At 44.5% G+C, this 24,901-nt stretch overlaps 1 protein-coding gene across 19 annotated transcripts in view; it reads left to right on the forward strand.

The window, feature by feature from the left end:
* The window catches only part of lrrfip2 (leucine rich repeat (in FLII) interacting protein 2), a 197,102-nt gene that overhangs the window by 147,120 nt on the left and 25,081 nt on the right, over positions 1 to 24,901 (forward strand). For 11 of the 19 annotated variants that reach the window (XM_085993791.1, XM_085993796.1, XM_085993799.1 and 8 more), the window contains 6 exons: positions 12,318 to 12,449; positions 12,649 to 12,720; positions 18,987 to 19,157; positions 21,958 to 22,050; positions 23,128 to 23,220; positions 23,693 to 23,785. In XM_085993791.1, the coding sequence (XP_085849917.1) occupies positions 12,318 to 12,449; positions 12,649 to 12,720; positions 18,987 to 19,157; positions 21,958 to 22,050; positions 23,128 to 23,220; positions 23,693 to 23,785 (654 nt within the window). The remainder of the gene's footprint in view (positions 1 to 12,317; positions 12,450 to 12,648; positions 12,721 to 18,986; positions 19,158 to 21,957; positions 22,051 to 23,127; positions 23,221 to 23,692; positions 23,786 to 24,901) is intronic. The other 8 variants (XM_085993794.1, XM_085993807.1, XM_085993800.1 and 5 more) reach the window with 5 other exon arrangements.

Consider the following 24,901-nt stretch of genomic DNA (forward strand, 5'->3'; position numbering starts at 1 on the left):
GGCTTTCTATCCCATCATCTAAGTGGTTAATAAATACGGTGAATAATTGAGGCCCCAACACACATCTTTGCGGAACACCACTAGTCACATCCTGCCAATTAGATACCTGCCCATTATCCCTACTCTCCGTCTCCTGTCGCTCAGCCCATTTCCGAACCAGGTCAATAATTTGCCTTCAATTCCATGAGCTTCAACTTTAGTTAACAGTCTCTTATGAGGGACTTTATCAAATGCCTTCTGGAAGTCCATTTCAATAACATCCACAGACATTCCCCTGTCCACTACTTCAGTCACCTCTTCAAAAAATTCAATCAGGTTTGTCAGGCATGACCTACCTTTCACAAATCTATGCTGGCTCTCTCTGATCAGCTGAACATTTTCCAGGTGCTCAGTCACTCAATCCTTAGTTATAAACTCTTGTAATTTCATGACAACAGACGTTAGGCTAACTGGTCTCCTTCTCCTTTCTTAAATTGCGGAGTGACAATGCACAATTTTCCAATCTAAAGGAATGGTTCTCAAATGGAGAGAACTTTGGAAGATTATAGCTAGGGTATCTGCAATGTTCTCGCCTACTTCCTTTAAAACCCTGGGATGGAAACTATCTGGTCCCTGCAGACTCGTCATTAGTGCCATTATTTTCTTCATTACTGTTATTTTGCTTATGCTAATTTTGGTGAGGCCCGTTCTTGATTCAGTATTCGATTCCTGCTATCCTTTTCCTCTACTGTAAATACTGACGCAAAGTAATAATTCCGCAATTTCCTTATTTTCATTGACAATATTCAGTTTTCAAGGGCTCCTGACCACCCTCTTTTTCCTAATATAATTGTAAAAAAAATGTTAATTTTGATATCCCTTGCAAGTTTCTTTTCATACTCCCTTTTTGTAGCTCTTACTATCTTTTTTGTCACCTTTTATTGTTCTTTGTATCTCCTAGTTGCCAGGATCTGTGCTCGTTTTTGTATGCTTTTTCTTTTAGTTTAATGTTGTCCCTTACCCCTTTAGTTGTCCATGGCTGCTTTTTTTTTTTGTCAAGTAGAGCTCTTGCCCCTCCGGGATATCAACTGGTTCTGTAACAAATTTAATTCTTTTTTGAACACCTCCCACTGATCGTCTTCTGTCATTTTACCCGTTAACAGATTTGCCCAGTTTACTGTGGACAGTCTCTGTCTCATCGCGTTGAAGTCAACCTTACCTAAATTTAGAATCTGAGTAGATGTTTCTCGCTTCTCCCTTTTGAAACCCCACGTTGAACTCGATCATATTGGCCCGGACTTTGCGGCCGTTGGCGAAGTGACGGCGCTCGCTGCTGACTTCTAAAGAAAGCTGCCCACAAAAATCTAGCAGTCTCTGGAGTTGATTTCCCGACAGTGGTTTGATTCTGGCACCAACTCCAGGGGATCGCCAGCGTCCTGCAATAGTGAGGTCATCAAGCAGGCTAAGCAGCTGAACACATTGAAGAATTCTCAGACAGCAAACTGGAAGTAAAATGCACTGATTATCCTTCACCGTTTATAAATTTTAAATTATAAATTCTACCCATAAAGTCTCTGACGTAATAAAACTCACTACGCACTTGGTTTGAGTATAAAGCAAGGCTTTAATCAACTTGTTTCAGAACATGGAGGTCTAGTTGTACTTCACTAGTTCCTGTCTTACAAAATGTTCCTGGAAAGCTGGGCCCACGCCCGAGTATTTATACTCCTTGGACGGCGCCACCAGCTGGCCGTCCAGCATTATTTCATGAGTAGTTTCTTGATGATGAGATTTATGACAGTCTCCACTGCCTGCTTACCTCTCGTTATATTCTCTCATCATTGAAGTGAACTCATCCTTAATCACTAAGGCTACTTCCCAACCGCCCCCCCCAACCCCATTTTTCCTAACTTTTTCCTGTAGACCTTACAACCTGGTATGTTTAGTTCCCAGTCCTGACTGTTTTGCAGCCATGCCTCAATAATGTCATATCCTCCAAATTGAATTTGAACCTGCAATTCATTCAATTTGTTCCTTATACTCTGTGCGTTTGTATAAAGAACGCTTATTTGGGCCACCCACCCTAACCTGTCCTTCTGCTCTATTGTTTTACTCACATATTTCTTCTTTTTCTCTCATGGCTTCATTACTTTATACCTTTCAGTTTTCCCTCTTTAGTGCCAAAAGCACAATTTCTGACTCTTGCTCTACTCTCTTCCCTTTCATTTGTTTTAGAACTATTATTTATACTACCTTTTCCAGTTGACCTCTCCCTCCCACACCCATCATTTATCCTTTCTGCTAGGACCCAGGTCCCAGCCCAGTTCAGGCGGCGCCCGTCCCAAAGCTACAGTTCCTTCGTGTCCTAGTACCTAGTACTGGTGCTGGTGTCCTGTGAAATGGAACCCCTCTTTTCTCACACCACTCCTTCAGCCACCTGTTCCCCTCCCTAATCTAGTTATCCCTATGTCAATTTGCACATGGCTCGGGTAATAATTCAGAGATTATAATCCTTAAGGTCCTGTTCCTTAATTTAGTTACTTATACTCTCCAAACAGGACCTCTTGCCTACCCTTTCCTATGTTGTTGGTCCCGACATGGACCACAACGATTGGATCCTCCCCTTCCCCCTCCTATATCCTTTCAAGCCAGATACAGATGTCCCTTACCCTGACACCAGCAACATAGCATGTGGGACTCCTGATCCTGCTTACAAAGGATGCTATCAGTCCCCATAATTATTAACCAAAGTGATTATCTGCACGAACATTTTTGTGTCCTTCTGCGCATGTGTGCGATCGGCTCCGCCCCATTTTGCGCATGTGCACCCGGTCCCCTTCGCATGCGTGCCGCCACCGAGGTCCGGCCGCACACGCGCAGTACCCCACAGTTGCGGCTGCATTGTAGCGTGGGCCACGCTTTGTTCAGTTCCGTGGAACAAGGCCCATCACTAGATCCGTGGGGACAAGAGAGGATCGAAAGAGGAGAGAGAAAGAGGGGATCGGAGGGATGGGGGGGGAAAGAGAGGAGGGGGGATCGCGGGGAGAGAGAGGGAATTGCAGGGGGGGGTAACGAATCGAAGAGAAGGGTAATTGGGGGCGGGAAGAGAGGAGGTCAGGAACTCGGGGTGGGGGGGTAAAGAGTACGGAGAGCACAGTCGGGATGGCTGACGAACGTGATCCAGATCTAAAGGGGGGGCTTGAGAGCGAGAGTGTGATCCAGATGGTAAAACTGGATGAAATCCAGAAGTCACGACACTATCACTATTCACTTCATACCCAATAAACCTGGTAACAATCTGTGACCCCCACACAATGCCCTATCGATGGGGGCGGGGGGAAGGTCAGGAACTTGTTGGGGGGAGAAGGTCATGAATCTGTGGGGGAGGAAGTTGGGCAGGGGAAGAAGGTCAGGAATGAGGAGTTGGGGGGAAGAAGGTCAGGAACTTGGGCGGGGGGTGGCAGGAACTTGTTTCGGTGGGGTGGGGGTGGGGTAGGAGAAGGTCTTAACCCGCGAGGGTGCGCCCTGTCTGTTCGAAGTGAGCTCTGTTCTGTCTGGAGCCTGGCAGTCAGAATGGCTCGAATTACACTTTGCAAAGTAACTGATTACGTAGGCAGGGAGGATCTAATTACACATTCCAGAGAAACTGTTGGGTGTGTTCTGTTCTCTAAGGGGACCAATCAGCAGTCAGGACTGGTCATCCAAGGGGACCAATCAGAGCTTTAGGTGTTGCAAATAAACACGTCTATTATTGAATCCCCTACAACTACCACATTAAACTTCCTGTTCTCCTCTTTCCCCCCCCCCCCCCCCCCTCACCCTTTGGCCATCCTCCTGCTCCAAGGTGCTATGGTCAGCATTCTGGCTGTCCTTCTGACATTCTTTTCCTTATGCTCACTGGTAGCAAGTACATTGTGCCTGTTGGAGAGGATCAGTTTCTGCGAACCCTCGTTCTTTCTCTCACTTGGGTTCCCCTTACTCTGTATACTGTCGGTCACACCAATCCCATTCTGACCCTGCACACCTCTACGAGGTGTGACTGAGGTCTGGAGAAAACTGTCCAGATACTCCTCCAACCTCCCTTATGTGTCGGAGTGTCTCCAACTCACAATCCAGCTCAATGACTCCGAGCCGGAGCGTTTCGAGATGGAGACATTTACCGCAGACACGTTGGCTCAGAACAGTCTCGCTATCCTCAAACTCCCACATGCTGCAGTCCAGACAAACCACTTGCTCTGTCCTATCTTAATCTTTATTATTTATATCTACTTTTTAGTCTATTGTAAGATTTTTTTTTTTTTTACACACACTAACTTGCATTAAGCACTAAAACACTGGACAAAATTATAAATACTTACTGCCTCAAGCTTACATGAACCACTACAAGTATTGGAGGCAAAAAGCAGCACATCCTTCCCCTTAGCACCAAATTCCCACTCTCAGCAAATTCACAACTTTAACACTGTTTACGGCAACTCTGAGAGAAGTCCAATCTTGGTAGCAATGGAAGGTACCTGGGGAATAAGGGCAAAAAGGGATTTTTTTCCTCAAGTATAACACTGAGTAGCCTGGTGGATTGAGGTGAATATGGAAACAATATAAAGGAGGTGAAGAAGCTGGTGAGGGAAGTTAAAATAGAAAATGAGTCAGGATAGCAGGACATTTTAAAAGAAATGTCAAGCATTTCTATAAATATATTTACATCAAGCAAGTGAAAATGGGAATGGTGGGGCCATTGAAAGATCCCAAAGGTGACTTAATAAGTGACCAAGGAATAGCACATATCATAAATAAATTCTTCTCTGTTTAGTGTATACCATGGGCAGTCTTCCTCGTACACAAATTGTATTTTAGGGTAGGGGATGGGAAGAACTGAGGAAGTCCTAAAAGAAATAGAGGAAGTAAATGGAGGACAAGTTACCAGGCCTGGATAGACTTCATACAAGGGTACTTGAAGAACTGGCTTCTGATCCTGGTCACATCCTTATCACTAACTTTAGGGAATTAATTGCAACAGGTTCAAGGTCTGAGAGTTGGAAAGTAATTACCATATCACCAATCTTTATAAAGGGCAGAGGGATAACCCATGAAACTATTGGCCGATGAAACTAACATCTGTTGTTGATAAATTACGAGAAGGCACTTGAAAGAGAGGATAGTGAAACACCTGGTAGCTATGGTTTAGTAAAGATGAGCCAGCACGGATTTATGAGAGGAAGGTCTTGCTGAATAAATTTATTGGAGTTCAATAAGGACAGACCTTGTTGATGGTGAAGTTTCTGTGGATGCAATATATTAGATTTCAGCAAGTGTTTTGCTACTGTACAAATTTGGACGCAGCAAGATCCTACATAGCAATGAAATAAATGACCAGATCTCTTGTTTTGGGTGTTGGTTGAGGGATAAATGTTGACCAGGACACTGGGAGAACTCCCCTGCTTTTTTTGAATAGTGCCATAGGATCTTTTACATCCATCTGAGAGTACAGACGGGCCTAGGTTTAATGTCGCATTCAAAAGATGGCGCCTCGGACAGTGCCGCACTCGCTCAGTGCTACACTACTGCACCGTGCTCAAGTCTCAGGAGCCGGGTTTGGAAATTGATTGTGAAAGGCATCAGAGCATCATCGAAGGCCTTCAGGAAAGGGAACATACCATCCCAACATGCTCTGACCTATATGTAATTCAAATCCACACGATGTGGGTTTACTGTTCATGCCTTCTGAAGTGGCCTGACGAGCACCTCAGTTGTAAAAACAATTGCTACTCGAAGGTGGCCCACCACCTCCTTCTCAAGGCAACTTTGGATGGGCAATAATATGGAGGAGGTGAGTGAGGAAGAATGCACTGTCAGTGGCTACCACTATGGCAGGCACCAGCTCACAGACCGGCACCACGAGTAACTTCGAGGCTAGAGTAGAACAGGGATCCTCACAGTGGGATGCACCAGGGCAGCAGCCACGCTGGGTGGAAGGGAGACCCCAGGTGCCACCATGCTGGGGGTGGGGGGGGGGGGCAAAGTCACATACTAGTTCTGCTGTGGTGGAGTCAGATGAGGACCTCGCAGGGCCAAGCTTAAGAAGAAGGCTGATGGGTCTGACAAACCAAATGCTTGGTGCAATGGACAGCCTGCTTGAAAGCTTACGGGTCGAGGATGGAGGAGTCTGCCTCCACCTTGGTCCATGGCTTGATGCAGAGTCTGGAACCCATCCTCCAGTGTGGAGAGGCTGTCCAATTCCAGCCCGTGACCTGTGGAGCCCAATGATGCAGTGTCTGATGATTAAGGTCGCAACTTCCAGTGCAGTTCCTGGAATGTCAAAGTGCTGCAATGGAAGCTCAGGCAGCTGCCCTGGTGGCTCTGGGCTCCTTGGTTGAAAGGGGCTTGCAGAGTGTCTCTGATGCCCAGAGATCAATTTACACCAGATCACTGGGCGGGCTGAACAGAGGCCCCGAGGTAGTGGTGTGGGAATCATGGAGCAGGAACCTACTGACCTCTCTCCGGATTCCAGCATTACTGCTCCCTCCCCCGCCACTCCACCACTGCCTTTGCAGTTGCCTGTCAGCCAGGTGGCCCAGACTTCTGAAGTCCATGCTGAGATGATGGGCTCATCATGGTCCACAGCTTCTCGAGGGTGTCCCAGGAGGACATTTGAACTGACCTCTTCAGAATCACAGCAGCCATCCACTTTGCCTGTTGCTGCCACTGGAGTTGCATTTCGTAGAAGTACTAGAGTAGGCAAGAGCACTTTTAGGATTGTCACTAAGGGTGACTACTTTGATATTTTTTACTTGTGTTATGTTTCCATTGTTTGCTTTTGCTGCAAATAAAGATTTATTAAGTTATATATATTTCTTAAGGCTAAAGGGATCAAGGGATATGGGGAGAAGACAGGGACAGGGTACTGAGTTTGGATGATCAGCCATGATCGCATTGAATGGCGGAGCAGGCTCGAGGGGCCGAATGGCCTACTCCTGCTCCTATCTTCTATGTTTCTATTATGGTAATTGGGTAGTCGTGGAATTGTTATTTTTTGTGTTCTTCATGGGGAAGGGGTTGAAAGGATTGAGTGCAGATGATGGACTTCTTGATGGATCCTCTGTCGTGGAAGGTAAAACAATTGGCAACAGTGCTCCGTCAGTGTCTGATGGTGGAGCACAACTCAAAAGTGCTCCTCAATTAGATGCCGGTGAGTGTCCCTCCCAGGTGCGGGCCGTCTACCTGGAACACTCTGGTGCTCCCTCTTCCTCCTTTTATGGCTCCTGAGCTTGACCCTTGGCACAGTTGCTGGTGGTAACAGTTGGTCTCTCATGATCGCCAGATTATGGAGCATGCAGCAATCACCACGAATCTGGAGACCTTCTTGGCTGAGTACTGCAAGGCACCTCCTGACCAGTCAAGGCATTTAAACCTCTGCTTGAGGAGCCCAATGGGTCTACTCTGACATTGCTGGTGGCTGAGTGGCTCTCATTGTATGAGTGCTGAGCTTGTGTCGAGGGGTTTCTCAGGGGAGACTTGTATCACCTGTGGCATCCTGGAAGGTTCCATTAGCATAAAAATTAAGTGCTACTGTGACCTTGACTGCCACAGGCAATGGAGTCCTGGGTGTGTTGCGAGGTCTGAGTCTTCGTTCCAAGAGGCCATCGATCTCTGTGACGACCTCCTTGGTAAAGCACAGCCTCCTCATGCACTGGTCTTGGGTCATGTGAATGTAGGAGTTGTGCTCTCTGAAGACCTTGGATGGATTGGGCCTCCTGCTGAGGGCCCTCCTGTCCCTTTCTCCTGCTGCAGCTGGTGCTGCTCTGCCTGGTCATCTCCTCCTCTCGTTCCTCCTGCAGACCAATAGGGGACCCCTAGCAGGACACCCATGACCAAGCACTGCCTTTCTCCTGGTGACTCCTATGAGGTGTCCAATAACGTAGAGTAGCACAGCACTTTTTTTTAGGTGAAATCCTGAGAGAATTTCGAGGGAAAATTCATTGGTGAAGTCTACATGAATTGTCCCAGAAAGTATCTTGATGTGTCTCAAAAGTCCTCTTCAAACGCAGTGTAGTCAGTCGATCTCTGGCAGCAAGTGAACATTGAAAGCTGAGCATTGCTTTAAGTAGCGCTTAACATCCTCAACAACGACTTATTTACTCCTGTTGAGCTGGTTGCTGTTAGGACAGGTTGTTAATGAAAGTGCTACCCACCAAAATGTCATGCAGCCTCTTTAATGAACGCTAGCAGGGAATTTAATTGTCAATCAACCCCTTAATGGCCATGCCTAGTGCATGCTTCAACTCCTTTACCAAGATGGTGTCTTGTACGAAACACTGGCTAAACTGACATTGCAGCTTAAGACCCCATCTTGGCCACCTCGGAGGCTGTTTAGCGCCTAAAGTATCTGGAGAAAATCATCCTCAGTGTTTTAATAACCCACTGTATGGAAACATTTTTTCCAACTGCCCCTTCATTCTTTAGTCATTACCTTTAGTCTGTGCCCCCTCGTTACCCATTCACCAACCAGTGGAAACAATCTTTCACTATTTACGCTCTGAAAACCTGTCATAATTTTGAAATCTTTAACATCCCCCCCCCCCTCTACCACGTCCTTTGTTCCAGTAAACCTTAATTAAAGATACATTAATTTGAGTTTAATTGATGAGAAATAAACATTCTATGAATGGCCGCACCGAACCATGACTGGAGAAAATGGTGGCGAACCTATAAAATTAGTGGGTAGTTAATATTTTTAGTAAAGTTATATAATTCCTGTCAAAGTTGGAAAAATGTTAATGTTTCACAAAGCATGTTAATAGGGGCCATACTTCCTCCACATTGTTTTTGCATGGTTCTTAACTCACTCTAATGCGGCTTGCAGGTTAGTTGGACCGAGTCCAAATCAAATGCTCGTCTTAGTTTCACATGATTAAGGGTTTAATTTCATGCTATTTTGTACAAAGAACTACGTATGTGGCTTTCTGAATCACCTCACATCGTTTTAGCTTAATGCCAGCAGATAAAATTGAATCGGTGAATATTAAATGTTACTTCTGGCTATCCATGTAAAAGTTTTTCCAAAAGTGAAATTTTGAAAATTTGTTAGTTTCCTCAAGACGTGAAGGGTAACTCATCACAATGGAATTTCGATTATCCAGCACCCCATTATTTGTACATTCTAGTCAACAGAATTTTCACAGAAATTGCGATTGGCAGCATATTGGTGGGATTTGGCCAGGAAACTAGCAGGACTCTAGACTCGTGGCATTTATCACATTTATTATGGCGGGGGGAAAAACCTCCAGTGAAAATAGAAAAGTTCATGCGGTTCATTGATTTAAAATAAATAAATAAATAAATATTTCTCGGGATTTGGGAGTCACTGGCAAGACTGGCATTTATTGCTTGTTCCTAGCAATTTGATACAACTGAGTGTCAGCCACTTCAGAGAACAGTCAAGAGTCAATCAGGACATCCCAAAGCGCTTTAGATCAATGATGTGCTTTTGAAGTGTGTCACTGCTTCAATGTAGGAAACGTGGCAGCTAATTTGCTCACAGCACGCTCCCACAAACTGAAATGTGATAATCATCAGATAATCTGTTTTAGTGATGTTGATTGAGAGATAAATATTGGCCAGGACACCGGGGATAACTCTCCTGGTCGTCTTCTAAATAGTGCCATGGGATCTTTTACATCCACCTGAGAGCAGACAGGGCCTCGGTTTAACGTCTCATCCGAAAGATAGCACCTTCGGCAGTGTCGCATTCCCTCAGTACTGTACTGAAGTGTCGGCCTGGAGCATGTGGTCAAATCTCGAGCGTGGCTTGAATCCACATTCTTCTGACTCGGGTGTGAGTGCTACCTACTGAGCCACAGCTGACATAACCACTACTCTACCACACCCGGAAAGTGCTAGTGAAGGAAGGAGGAGATTTAAAATGGAAAGAAGTAGAAGATGACTTGGGGACTCAATTATCCCCAAGTAACTCTCCTGGTCGTCTTCTAAATAGTGCCATGGGATCTTTTACATCCACCTGAGAGCAGACAGGGCCTCGGTTTAACGTCTCATCCGAAAGATAGCACCTTCGGCAGTGTCGCATTCCCTCAGTACTGTCTGCTCTCAGGTGGATGTAAAAGATCCCATGGCACTATTTAGAAGACGACCAGGAGAGTTACATGGGGATAATTGAGTCCCCAAGTCATCTTCTACTTCTTTCCATTTTAAATCTCCTCACCTTCACATGGTCCATCTCGGACTCTTCCCTTCCCTTCCTCGACTTCTCCGTCTCCATCTCTGGGGATAGGTTATCGACCAATATTTACTACAAGCCCACTGACTCCCACAGCTACCTGGACTACACTTCCTCCCACCCCGCTTCCTGTAAGGACTCTATTCCATTCTCCCAGTTTCTCCGCCTCCGCCGTATCTGCTCCGACGACGCCACCTTCCACACCAGTGCTTCAGACATGTCTTCCTTTTTCCGCAACCGAGGATTCCCCTCTACTGCGGTTGACACTGCCCTCGACCGTGTCAGTTCTATCTCCCGCACTTCTGCCCTCACCCCTGCCCCTCCCTCCCGGAACCACGATAGGGTTCCCCTTGTCCTCACCTTTCACCCCACCAGCCTCCACATTCAACGGATCATCCTCCGGCATTTCCGCTACCTCCAAAGTGATCCCACCACCAAACGTATCTTCCCCTCCCCTCCCCTTTCAGCATTCCGCAGGGACCGCTCCCTCCGAGACACCCTAGTCCACTCCTCTATCACCCCAAACAGCCCTTCCTCTTCGCCTGGCACCTTCCCGTGCAAGCGGAGGAGATGTAACACCTGCCCCTATACCTCCCCCCTTCCCACTGTCCAGGGCCCCAAACACCCCTTCCAGGTGAAACAGCGATTTACTTGTACTTCTCGCAATCTAGTATACTGTATTCGCTGCTCACGATGCGGTCTCCTCTACATTGGGGAGACCAAACGCAGATTGGGTGACCGCTTTGCGGAACACCTCCGTTCAGTCCGTAAGGGTGACCCCGAGCTTCCGGTCGCCTGTCATTTTAATTCACCGCTCCATTCCCACTCGGACCTCACCGTCCTTGGCCTCTTGCATTGTTCCACGGAAGCTCAACGTAAACTCGAGGAACAGCACCTCATCTTCCGATTAGGCAGTCTGCAGCCTTCCGGACTCAATATCGAGTTCAACAATTTCAGATCATAAGCTCGGCCCCCATTTCATTTTCTCTTGTAATTGTTCCACTCCTTTCCCCCCCCCCCCTTTCCTTTTGTTTCTCTCTCACACCTGGCAGCTATCTTTTGCCCTGCCAGTACACTTTACACCTAATCCCAGCCTATTACCATCTCGTCTAGCTTCTAATCTCTTTTACTTCTTTTGTTTCTTTTATTCTTTTGTCCGATCGCAGCCCTGCCTCCGATCTAGTTTCTTTTCTTTCCAGTTTTGAAGAAGGGTCCAACCCGAAACGTCAACTCACATTTCTCTCCACGGATGTTGCCTGACCTGCTGAGTTTTTCCAGCATTTTCTGTTGTTATTTCGGATTTCCAACATCTGCAGTATTTTGCTATCGGACTCAATTATCCATCACTTTCCCTCATCCACTTGGTGGGGTGGGGTGGCAGGGGTGAGGGGTTAAAGTGAGAGTGTGACTCCTCCGTGTTACTATGGATACTCAAGAATCCACTGTACATTAAGCATTATAATTGACGTAAGAAAACTACTAGGCCCTTGGTCTGAGTATTAAACAAGGCTTTAATCAACTGTTTTTCAACATGGAGATCTAGTTGTGTCCTTCACGTTCCTGTTAAAGAATGTCCTGAGCAAGCTGGGCCCGTGCCCGAGTATTTATACTCTCCCTGGACAGCGCCACCAGCAGGCCGCCCAGTATTATTTCATAAGTCATTTCCACATGAATGATGAGATTCATGTCAATAATCACACACCCATTGTGACTATTTTGGATCTCAATGAACCAGTCTGCTCAAAACCATTCTATCCACTTACTTAAATAGGACAAATATACATTAGACCATTTAAAAGATATTTTCAGATGGTGAAAGATGCCTTATGAGGTCATGAGGAAAGTAGTTTAATTTACATAATCATTCAAAATGATAATTTTCCACTGAGGATTAATAACTTGCCTGAAAAATCAACAATTTTTACATTCTTTTCTTGAAACACGTACTGGATCATACCCCCTTAAATGCCAATTTCAGAATATTTAGCATTTGTTGTGCTCTCCCGGTTGTCATGCAGTCAGAGCAGAAGTTGTATGTCCTGAAGTTCACGCTTCCTTGTTCCCATGGCAATTAACACACACTCCGTCTCTTTCTTTCACCTACCAGCCTGCTTCTCGAAATGCAGTTGCAGGGTTGTCGGCAGCGACACTGGCCTCACTTGGGGGATCTTCCCCTCGACGAGGGAGTGGGGATACGAGTAGCATTCTGGATCCAGATGTTTCACTCAGTGAATTGCGGGTAAGCTTTATTATTAAACTATATACATGCACAGAGCTGGTGAACTGTTGTAACTTTTTAAAAAATGCTTCCAACTATTGACCAATTTCTTGTAGCATTATGTGCACCAAAATTATAACTTTTTGCAGAATTTCAGTTTGATGTTTTTGTTCCCTCCCTCCTCCCATTTATCCAATGGTTGATTCCATGTGTCCAACAGGATATCTATGAGCTTAAGGACCAGATACAAGATGTAGAAGGGAGATACATGCAGGGATTAAAAGAACTTAAGGTATCAGGGCCATGTCCCCCAGCATGTTTTTTCTGTTTCCTGTGGCTGTTACACTGGGAATTCGAGCTGCACTCCTTTAACATGCTAGAGCAGAGCCCCCTTTGTAGCATTTGACTAACTTTCATTTGGCTGAGTGGTAGAGATTTTGGTTTCTTACTCCAGCATGCGCTTTTATTTGAATGTAACCCTTACAGTAATTCATGCTATTGTGTGGAGTATCAGAGTTTGACGAATAACTTTATTGTCTCAAAGCAACTAACCACAAAACCGTGGCGATTTTAGCAAAATACCCGTGGCACACACAGGTGGAAAACAATTGCCCTTGTTTGATTCTTAACCTTTGACCTGACTTGGCTTGAATTTCAGCAGTTTGCAATTTTATGTAATTTATTGTATGTTTGGAATGTGAACATAGAACCAGCAATGGAGAGCTCTGCATTTTCAGTCTTTGGAAACATTTCTTGGGTAAAATTGGGAAATTTGGTGGGGGGGGGGGGTGGATAAAGTCAAAATTTCAGTGGAAATTGGAGGCAAAAATGACCTTGCACAGTTTTTTTTTAAACTGATTTTCATCATAATTCATTCTCTATGCATTCCGTATGTACGTAGATGCATTTTTTTTTTAAACAAGTATTACTCTGGGACTGCTTAACAATTGGAATGCAAGGCTGGACAAGAGACTGCATGTTTTCATGGCAAGCCAGAAGTTGCTTTTGCAGTTCAAATGCAGGTAAAATAATTGGGAAAAATGAGGATTTTAATCAGAAGATACTGAAATGTCAAAAGAGTAAAAAGAATGCAAAAAGCTATCCAAAGGGTGAACTGAAGGAAATGTTTCAGTTTAGAAGCTGGAAACGTGGAACCCTGTGAATGTTTGAGAATAAAAGAGTTAAGATGATGCTCCAGTGTTTTTGTATAGAAAAATAGTCTCTCTGGTTTTTTTAAAACTTTGAAGAATTTCAGTCAGTATAAATTAAAAACACATTGTTTTTCCATCATGGAAATGTAAGGGACTAGACTCACTTTAATAATCTCTCACATGATTGCTCTTTATTTGTGTCATTGAGTTGTGTAAAAATGTTGCTACGTTATGGCTTGTGCTTCTGCATGGCAAGTAAAGGTTCCGAGTACCAAGGTTGCTCATCACTGTAGCTGAGTTAGTCAAAATGTGTTACTTATGTCTAAACTATCGTATTCTGGTCTTGTTACCTGATTTTCAAACTTGCACCTTGCTACTGTATGCTTTCAGCTTGCCTTTAATTGTCGCTGCTACAGCAGAAGGAAATTCTTTCACCAGACTTGGGAAGACTATGGGCTAAAAATTCAGTTGGGCGCCGTTTGGGGCGCCAAGCTCGCCTGGGCGCCGGAATTACCGCTGCGAGCGGAGCCACTTGCGCCATCCGGATGTTCAGTTTCTGCGCCCCAAATGGAAGCGGGCCGCTAATCGAGGCTTCCCGCGCCCCGCTTGGGGCGCTCACCCTGAATATCGGCGCGCTAAGGGCCGCAGCGCCACACGCTGCGGCACGGCACGCTGCGGTACTGCAGGCCTTCCTCCCACTGTTAAGGGGGAGGTGCCTGCAACAGCGCGATCCCCGCTCGCGAGTGCCGGCAAATGAGCCCGGCACCAAGGAGAAGTGCCGGGCTCTCGGGAAACAGCCGGCAATGCCGCGGCGGGGGGGGGGTGTAGGAGGCCGGGGACGGAGGTGCTGGCAGGCGGCCGCCGAAAAAGCGGCCGGCCGCACCTCCACCTTAACTGGCGCCACTACCGCCACAGGTAGGCCCCTGTGTACCGGTCGCTATTTGCAGCCGGCGCTGAAGAGGCGGGCGCGACCAAATATGGTCATCGGAGCGGGGCGCTGCGCACACCGATGACGTCATCGGTGGCGGCGCAGCGCTACAGGCTAACGCCGCCATTAGCGCCCCACTAAATATCGCGGTAGGTGTGGCCAGTGGCGCAAAAGCCACTGAGTGCCCTCTTTGGGCGCAAACTGGTGGCGCAGGCCACTGAATTTCTAGGCCTATGAATTTTAATGAGATACTTGGACAAATGAAAATACACTCTGAGGCCCAGGGAGCTAGGGCTCACCTGCAAGAGTAGAATTAAACATGGAGGTCAAAAAATGTCTAGAATTTAAAGGAACAGCCAAGAAACCTCTGAAACGTAACCAGTATTGCCAACTCTCGCAATTTCCGAGTGAAATAAAGCTTCACGCACGATCTTGCGATAGAACGTCTAAATCTCGGGATTTTTTGGGGAAGAAAAATATGCCGATTTGTGTCCGTGCAAAAAAAAAAAAACCACCATGTTCAAGGGGTTTCCATAATGTCCATTGGGTTCCTCCTCACTTCGCCACATCTGAGTCCGTGGGCTCAGCTCGGCATGTATATAAAATAAATCAATAATAAATGAATATATATATCTCTATCTCTCTATAGGGATATAGAGGCCCAGGATTAACCAGGGTGAACAATCGACCAAGCAAGCCATCACCTCCTCTTCCCTCTGAGCGGAGGGAGGCGCGCTCAGCTTCCTTCCTCCCTCCGGCCCCGGGTGACAACAGCGCTGTGGTCCCTATTGCGTCGATTGGCTCCGTGACCTTGGACCCCTTCCTCCTTTACGCGAGTGCCAAGAGATCTCGCGATATCTTGCACCTCCTGCCGAGTTGTCGTGGTAACTGAGAGAGGCAGTGCGAAGCGGCTGGAGCACCAGGTGGCGGAGCAACAGCTGAGGTTAAAAAATAAAGCCCTGGACAGTTGGAACTTTTTAAGCCAAACATTCCTTGATTGAAGCGAAGAAATCCAAGCCAGCACAGGGAATTCTTTCACTTGTTATCCCAATTTCATCCCACATATCTGAGGAAATAAAATGAAAATTTCCTGGCATCCTGCAGGTAATAAAGTAATCCCAATCTTCTTGTGAAACCACATTAATGCGAAGTCTTAAGAGACCCTTTGAGAGATGTGACTGGTGTCTTTCCCAGTCGTGAGCAGAATTCATATCAATTGACGTGTAAAAGAATAACCCATAATAAAATATAAGTGGAGGTAAACTGACAGAGCACAGCTTAATCTTAACTTTGATAACCTTTTGTATACAACACTGCATATTAAATGGCCAAAGATTTATCATTCTTTGTTTTTGTTGCTATTTTCCTTATGTAGTTTTTCTCCAAGTATTTGAGAAACAAAGTATGCTAACCCATCATGTTTCCTCTGTGGCACATTTTTATTGTCATTCATTTTACTTCCTCAGTTGTGTGGGAGGCAGGAGGAGGTGGCTCGCTCGGTCGATTGTTCACCCTGATTAATCTGGCTCTCGGTCGATTGTTCACCCTGATTAATCCTGGCCTTCGGTTGATTGTTCACCCTGATTAATCCTGGCTCTCGGTCGATTGTTCACCCTGATTAATCTGGCTCCCGGTCGATTGTTCACCCTGATTAATCTGGCTCTCAGCCGATTGTTCACCCTGATTAATCCTGGCTCTCGGTCGATTGTTCACCCTGATTAATCCCGGCTCTCGGTCGATTGTTCACCCTGATTAATCCTGGCTCTCGGTCGATTGTTCACCCTGATTAATCCCGGCTCTCGGTCGATTGTTCACCCTGATTAATCCTGGCTCCCGGTCGATTGTTCACCCTGATTAATCCTGGCTCTCGGTCGATTGTTCACCCTGATTAATCCTGGCTCCCGGTCGATTGTTCACCCTGATTAATCTGGCTCTCGGTCGATTGTTCACCCTGGTTAATCCTGGCTCGCTCGGTCGATTGTTCACCCTGATTAATCCTGGCTCACTCGGTCAATTGTTCACCCTGATTAATCCTGGCTCGCTTGGTCGATTGTTCACCCTGATTAATCCTGGCTCGCTTGGTCGATTGTTCACCCTGATTAATCTGGCTCTCGGTCGATTATTCACCCTGATTAATCTGGCTCTCGGCCGATTGTTCACCCTGATTAATCCTGGCTCTCGGTCGATTGTTCACCCTGATTAATCCTGGCTCGCTTGGTCGATTGTTCACCCTGATTAATCTGGCTCTCGGTCGATTATTCACCCTGATTAATCCTGGCTCACTCGGTCGATTGTTCACCCTGATTAATCCTGGCTCTCGGTCGATTGTTCACCCTGATTAATCCTGGCTCTTGGTCAATTGTTCACCCTGATTAATCCTGGCTCTTGGTCAATTGTTCACCCTGATTAATCCTGGCTCGCTCGGTCGGTTGTGCATCCTGATTAATCACGGCCTTCGCCTGTGCATGCTTATATATGAAGGTGGCCGTGCAAAGCTGATCTGGCGGACTCTGATGTGGCGAAGTGAGGAAGAACCAAGTGGATGTTATGGAAAGCCCTCTGAACCTGTTTTTTTTTTTTTTTTTTTAAAGTGCGCAAATTGCATATTTTTTCATGCATGCACAATTCGTCATACTTTAATCCCCCCCCCAAAATCCAGAGGTTTAGGCGTTACATCCCGAGTGAAGCTTTATTTTACTCTGAAATCGTGTGTCTCGTGATAGTACAGGTAGACTATCCTTTATCCGAAAACCTTGGGACCAGCCGTGTTTCGGTTTTCGGAGAATTTCGGATTTCGGAAGGTGGGTCAGCAGGGGTCCACGGGGGTTTGGCGGGGGGTCGTGCGCACGACTCCCCTGCAGACCCCCGCCGACCCCCCCCCCCCCCCCCGCGGACCCCCGCCGACCCACCGGCGCCGACCCCCCCCCCCCCCGCGGACCCCTGCCGACCCCGACCCCCGCCGACTTACGGTTGGGGTCGGCGGGGGGTCGTGCGCACGACTTACGCTGACGCTCAGCGTAAGTCGGCGGGGGTCCGCGGGGGGTCGTGTGCACGACTTACACTGGACTTACGCTGACCGAAAAAACCTTCGGTTTTTAGAGGGTTTCGGTTTTCGGAAGTCCAGATAAAGGGTAGTCTACCTGTATCGCGAGAGTTGGCAATACTGTTGCTATCATTTCAGATTTAATTGATTTTAAAGTTCAAATTAAAGTTGGATGGACAGGTTAGGGTTTTTGAGGGATGAGCTTTTATGGGCTGAATATCTTTGGTTGGCAGCTGCAAGGAATGCATTGCGTGGGTGTTGTGTTGGGCACCAGGTGAGGGGTGGTGATAACGGGTAGGAGTTTCTTGCAAATCGTTTTCATATTCAATAATATCATTTTTGTAAAGAACTGTGACCTGTTCGATATTAAATGAAGCCACTAATGAACTGTCCATCTATATTGGTTTATGTTTGGAAAAAAATAGCAACTCCTGATTTCTTACCAAATCTCATGATTTTTATGCGTTTGCCTCATGATTTATGAGTCAGTGGGGTTGGCATTCCTGCGTAACCTCCACCAGGAGGAGGCGAGCTGTTTCACTTGGCTGGTTAAGCTTGCTTTCAACAACTTGTTATTTTATGAAGCTAAGTATTGACTTGTTTCTCCAAACAGGCGTCTGTGTGTATTCACAGGGTATTCTAAAGAATGTTCGAGACCTAGTAACGATTAAAATAGTTTTCTTTCCCCTTTTCTGGAACTACTACTTCATTGGCTGTTGAACAAAGTTAACATTTTTTACTGGAAGTCTAGCAAAATGTGGTAATTGAAAGGTTATGTTACCTTTTAACCTCCTATTTGGGTCCATGAATACCTGTACTTAGCGACTTTCACTGGGATCAAATTGTATTCATGGATGGAGGGGTGGAGTTTAAGGGGAGGTTGTGTTTAACTGCAGCAGCATGCACTGTAAAAGCAAAACACAAACCGATCTCGTTTCTAAACAGCAGATTTAATTTGAAGGTTTTCTATGAGCCCAAACCATGCATTGTTTTCAAAGAGCTATTTTCGGTGTTCTGTATCTAAGACACGCAGGAAATTTAGTTAAACTGACTCCTGGACTTTGGAATGCAGACGGTAAAACTTTGGCATGAGCTACTGGCTGTTTGTTTGCCTGGTCTAATTTTTAAATGCTTTTAACACAAAATAGAAAATTAAAATTGCCTGCAGCACTATTTTTGTTCCTATAATTCCTCTTTGTTGTATTTATTATTGAAGGAAAGCCGGGGAACAACTGTGGGAATTAGTTTATATTTGTTTATTGCAGTGATGAATGATTATAATTTGACAACCTGTAATCATGTTGACTAATTTTTTTCGTCTTGCCCTCCACGTTACTATCGGATCAGGTTTATGCATTGCCGCATGTTCTCTGTTTGTAGTTGTTTCCAACATCATTGATCCTGTCACCGGAATATCAGTTATCTTTAAATTGCAGGATTCCTTATCAGAAGTAGAAGAGAAATACAAAAAAGCTATGGTCTCCAATGCACAACTAGACAATGAAAAATCTAACCTTGTCTACCAAGTGGATACACTAAAAGATGTTATTGAGGAATTGGAGGAGCAAATGGCAGAGCTATATAGAGAAAATGAGGAAAAATCTAAGGTAATCGATTCTGAGCAACTACAGCAGTGCCTGGGAGTTGTTCATATTTCACTTAAGATGAAGATGTGTTTTCTTAACATCATGTTGATCTAAAGGTTCCTTAGAGGGTAACAATTGCAATGTTGCAACTTTGATTTTTCTTTTTAATTGAGACAAATTATTTGACTTTGTTACAGCAAGAGCGATGTCTGTTAAATTGCCGCTATTGGCGTTTGATCAAGTGCCACATTAATAGGTTTGCCAGCAAAGTTGAAGCCCATGGAATAAAAGGGACAGTGGCAGCATGGATACAAAATTGGCTTGGGTGTACAGGGCACAATTTCAAAATTTGCAGATGACACAAAGCTTGGAAGTATAGTGAGGAGGATAGTGATAGACTTCAAGAAGACATAGACAGGCTGGTGGAATGGGCGGACACGTGGCAGATGAAATTTAATGCAGAAAAATGCGAAGTGATACATTTTGGTAGGAAGAATAAGGAGAGGCAATATAAACTAAAGGGTACAATTCTAAAGGGGGTGCATGAACAGAGAACTGGGGGTATATGTGCACAAATCATTGAAGGTGGCAGGGCAGGTTGAGAAAGCGGTTAAAAAAGCATACGGGATCCTGGGCTTCATAAATAGAGGCAAAGAGTACAAAAGCAAGGAAGTTATGATGAACCTTTATAAAACACTGGTTCAGCCTCAACTGGAGTATTGTCCAATTCTGGGCACCGCACTTTAGGAAGGATGTGAAGGCCTTAGAGAGGGTGCAGAAAAGATTTACACGAATGGTTCCAGGGATGAGGGACTTCAGTTACGTGGATAGACTGGAGAAGCTGGGGTTGTTCTCCTTGGAGCAGAGAAGATTGAGAGGAGATTTGATAGAGGTGTTCAAAACCATGAGGGGTCTGGACAGAGTAGATAGAGAGAAACTGTTCCCATTGGTGAAAGAGTCGAGAACCAGAGGACACAGATTTAAAGTGATTGGCAGAAGAACCAAAGGCGACATGAGGAAAAACTTTTTTATGCAGCAGGTGGTTAGGATCTGGAATTCACTGCCTGAAAGGGTGGTGGAGGCAGACTCAAACGTGGCTTTCAAAAAAGAATTGGATAAGTACCTGAAGGACAAAAATTTGCAGGGCTACGGGGAAAGGGCGGGAAAGTGAGACTAGCTGAAGTGCTCTTGCAGAGAGCTGGCACGGGCTCGACGGGCCGAATGTCCGCCTCCTGTGCTGTAACCATTCTATGATTCTATTCAAGCAGATTCATAATGGGTGGGTTGTGTATATAATTAATTCTGATGGTGTTCTCTCATTTAAAAAAAAAAAAAAAAAATCTTTGCCAAAACACCCTGTTGTGTTTAAATATTTAAATTTGAAATCTCTGAAATTATCCAAAGATGTTCCATTTCAAAGAGGGATGCTGGCGTATTTATATTTGAGTGAAAACAAACCTACTAAGCGATATATCTGGTTAAAGGGTGGTGCCTGAGGCACAGAGCTCTTTTACATTTTTGCACATCAATGTCTAATGGTGAAATTAAAATGTTTGATTTAAAAAAAATCTAATTTAAGAAGGAAGAAAGAATAAACGTGGATTTTTATAGCACCTCATCACACCTTTCAGGATGTCCCAAAGTGCTTCCAACCAATGAGTTACTTTTGAAGTGCAGTCGCTGCTGTTATGTTGGTGAATACAGCCGCCATTTTTTGCACAGCATGGTCTGACGAGCAGCAAATGAGATGACCAGTTAATCTATTTTTTGGTAGTGACGCTTGAGGTAGAACTCCCAGTCCCTTCTTCACTTGGTGCCATGGGATGTTTAAGTCCACCTGAATCCCACGAACAGACAGATTGGACCATCCACCTGAATCCCTGGAACAAGCAGATGGGGAACATTTTCCTGAATCCCGGGAGCTGTCAGATGGGGGATGTCCACCTGAATCGAGGGAGCAGGCAAAGACACCCTTATTGTTTGGTCCAGAGTAAAGAACACGACATATATGTGTTATACCTAACATAGGAGTGCATAGTGCTGCCACTGGCTACTTAAACGTGAAGGACTTTCGTTCCCTATCCTGGTCACCCCCCCTCAGAACAAAAGCTCTTAAGAGGCTGAGGGGGCTTTCTGGTTGAGGAGAGCATAGCTGAGCCACACAGATTAGTAAGGCCCCAGGTTTGGTTTCTGGTCTGTGTTGAGTTGGCTGATGTCAGCCAGGGTGATGATGGGGATGCTGCAACTCGCCTCTGTTCCTCTAAATTAAGTAAAGGGACTTCAGCCAGAGTTTCCACTATCCAGCAACCCCTGATGCAAGTAAGCGGTGTGTACATCAGGCAAAAACTGGATCAGGCTCAGATGTGATGCTCCCCATGGTAAAATAATGGCCAACACTGCTCGCACACAGAAAAAAGTATGATCAGCAGCTACTACTCAACCTCCAGCAAGGAGTTAACATGTCCAGGAAAGGAGGGGAAGAATATTGGCAGGTAAAGAAGGGAAAACCAAGAGAAGAAGGACAAGATTGTAGTATTCCCAGCAATGAACACAAACCAGGACAGTTAGTCCCAGTCAGCCACGGGAGCACTTTGCGTGAGAGAGCTATTCTTACTCACTGACTGCATTTAGATCAGGTCCCAGAGTTGAGTTGAAAGAATAGTACGCTAGCCCACAGTGCCACTTGGTTTCCCATGAGCTAGTCATTAATATATCAGAAGAAAATGTGATCGTGTCTTAACAGGAAATGAATGGACAACCTTAACAAAACATAAATAGATTTTTTTTTAAATACTGAAACTATTTATTGCTTTTTCTTCAGGAACTGGAACGACAAAAACATACGTGTAGTGTGTCACAACATAAAGTAGAAGAACTAAAAGAGGGTATTCGGCAAAGAGATGAGCTTATAGAGGTAGGTGGAGGGTGACGGCCTCGTTCATTTCAAAAGTTCTGTTTTGGGTGATTCCATAAATTGATGAAATAAATTTCTACAATTGGGGGCAAATGACCACTGATTCTTGGCACCACACGACTTGTTAACTATCGGGATGGAGATTGCTGCTGGAAATTTGATGATCGCTGCCTTGAGAATATGTTACAGTTTTGAATTGTGTGCAGGCAATGTGCTGAATATTTTGGGGTGTTGTGTATTTCAAAAACTAAAAATTCAGCCTCTACCTTTGCTGTTTTTATCATCAAATTATGAAAGTTTTTTTAAAATAATATAGCAGAAATCCGATTAATCAGTAGTGTATTCACTATATAATCAGTGCCAGAAAATGAGATGAATTACAGGAATTGATGTTAAATATGTACAAAGCATTTTTTTTCTTTGGTATATAAATTTACTACTAAACATAATTGTAGGAAATCCTAGTTGTGGAATGTCCTGAATTACTTTAGTACTTTAGCTGTTGTTATCTTTAGCTGACAAGTGCAATAAGTATCTCAAGTTGACTTTTCATAATTCCCCTCGGGCATACCTAATAGCAAAGGAAAGTTGGGTAAGTATATGTATTTAATAACAAAAAACAATTCTCGAGCTGTATTAGCTGCATTTTAAATAGGTTTAAAAATGACTATCACCTGTACACCAGTCCCCTGTACACCATTTATGTCTGTAACCTATACTTGCATCCTGATTTGTATCACATGGGGAAAGACTGAAAAAGCAGGGTCAAATGTAGCAAGCTTCCTTCCCCAACAATGAACACTAGCCACTTAAATGAGGTAAACGTTATACAGTCGTGTCCTCTGTAGGTAGAGTCCAAGGCCAGCTGATATCTAACAGCATCTGCATTTCTTTTTCAAATTTGCATTATTCATCTTTCTGCAGTCCTTTTATTTCTAGATCGTACACTATTATAACCTGGCGTATTCATTTTGTTCAGCCCCTTTTAAATTCATCTTTTTCCTCTTAACCGCCTGTTCTGTCTTTTGCTCTCACCAATGCTGAACCTCCCCTCCTCGCCTTTGGCTTTTCCTGTAGGAGAACAAGTGTCTGCAGCAGAGGGTGGACACCCTCACCAGGGAAGTGTTTGATCTGCAGGAAACTGTCGACTGGAAAGACAGAAAAATTGGGGTAGGAGGTTAAATTGAGCAGTAGGACTGTTCCTGCATGAGGTGTTGTTTGTTGATGGAATAGTAAATGTGATGTCCCATTCTACCACTCAGTGTATTGGAGCATGATATAGCTATTACAGAATTTAAGCAAAAGGCCCCATTGCAAATATCATTCATGTAAATGTCCAGTGTAATTTGTCCCGTTAGTCTTCTCCATACCATGTATGATACAGATTTATCTTCATGGTTTGTTTGCTTAATCAAATATCTCAAAGCATGTGCTCGATTGCAATAGTTGTGTACTGTGAAGCACGAATGATGAATCTCGAGAAATTGTAGTTGAAGATGAGATTTTTAGTTTTTCCAAACTTCATCCCATTGCTTTCTCGCTCCCTACCGTCTCATCTGCTATATTCATGTCTTCGTTGCAATTTACATACACTTTCTCTTCTCTGCCATGTTCTTTATCCTGCTTGCTGTCCTGTGCTCAGGCTCTAGAGAGGCAGAAAGACTACTTTGACTGCATTAGGAATGAGCGTGATGAACTGAGAGATGAATTGGCTGATCTAAGGGAAAAATCAAAGGTAGGAAATGTATGTGGCTTAGGTTAAACAGTGTTCAAGATTGCTTTATTTGGGTTTGTGATGAACACTTTTATTTTTGGTTAAAATCAGCAGCAATATGACCATGACAATGCATCATGAATTTAAAAAGGAACATTACTTCAATACAAATTCAACATTAGCCTCCATGACACAGCAGCAGATGTTGAGAACGGTTGATTATTTTGTTTATAAGTAAACTAATTTACAATGATAGAGAATTCCTTTTCAAATAACTTTTCCTTTTTGTTTTTGTTAAACTTACCTACTGTTTGAATTTACAGTCTTAGTTCAATCCTCCCTGCACCAAAGAATGTGCTGTTGGGTTAAAAAAAGTTGAGCTATTATGCAAAAGTAGAGTAGAAGTAGCTCTGTGAAACAATAAAGCACAACATTAGCATTTTAAAGAAAGCTGTGTTAATCTTTTTGCTTGTCTCACTGTGATTAATGTTCACCTTTGTTTTACTGACTTTTCATACCATTACCATTAAATGCATGCTTTTGATCATTTCGGTCCCCTGTACAGTAAGCTGGCAGAGATTACTTGTTCATCATGGTTATGTGCCACTCCATTTAACATCTGCTCTTTTTTCTCTCTCCTCGTTTATTGAGGCAGTACCTCTCTGCCACGTTGTTTTACTTTGACAGCTGAGCTTTCTTCAAATTTTCATGATTTAACTATTTCAGTTTTCAAAGATATACTGTAATGCATTAATCTGGGGATCTCGGTACTATTTAGCCATTCTGTGCATGCTAAATGTAATCTATATTTTAGAAGACAATGACACAAATAACCTCCAGTATTAGTAAAACCTGGGCAGGCATATCCCGTCAAACAGAACCGATAAAGCCGCACGTACAGTGATAGTGACAATGTTGTGAAGGTAAGTGTCGCTGTTGCTAAAGGTGTCTTCAAAGAAGTAAAATGTTGCTTATCCTCATCTTCATGCCCCATATCCAGATTACTGACCAATGTCGCCTTCACCTCAAAAATGGCCCTCAATTTCCATTTGGGTATCAAACTACCCAATTAGCTTAATCTTATGAAAGTCACTTTTTCAATTCAGGATCTCCTTAATTTGAGGTACCATTCTCACA

The sequence above is a fragment of the Somniosus microcephalus genome, chromosome 7 (genome assembly GCF_052327205.1).
Source record: "Somniosus microcephalus isolate GS21.2 chromosome 7, FLI_Smic_1.0, whole genome shotgun sequence".
NCBI lineage: Eukaryota > Metazoa > Chordata > Chondrichthyes > Squaliformes > Somniosidae > Somniosus > Somniosus microcephalus.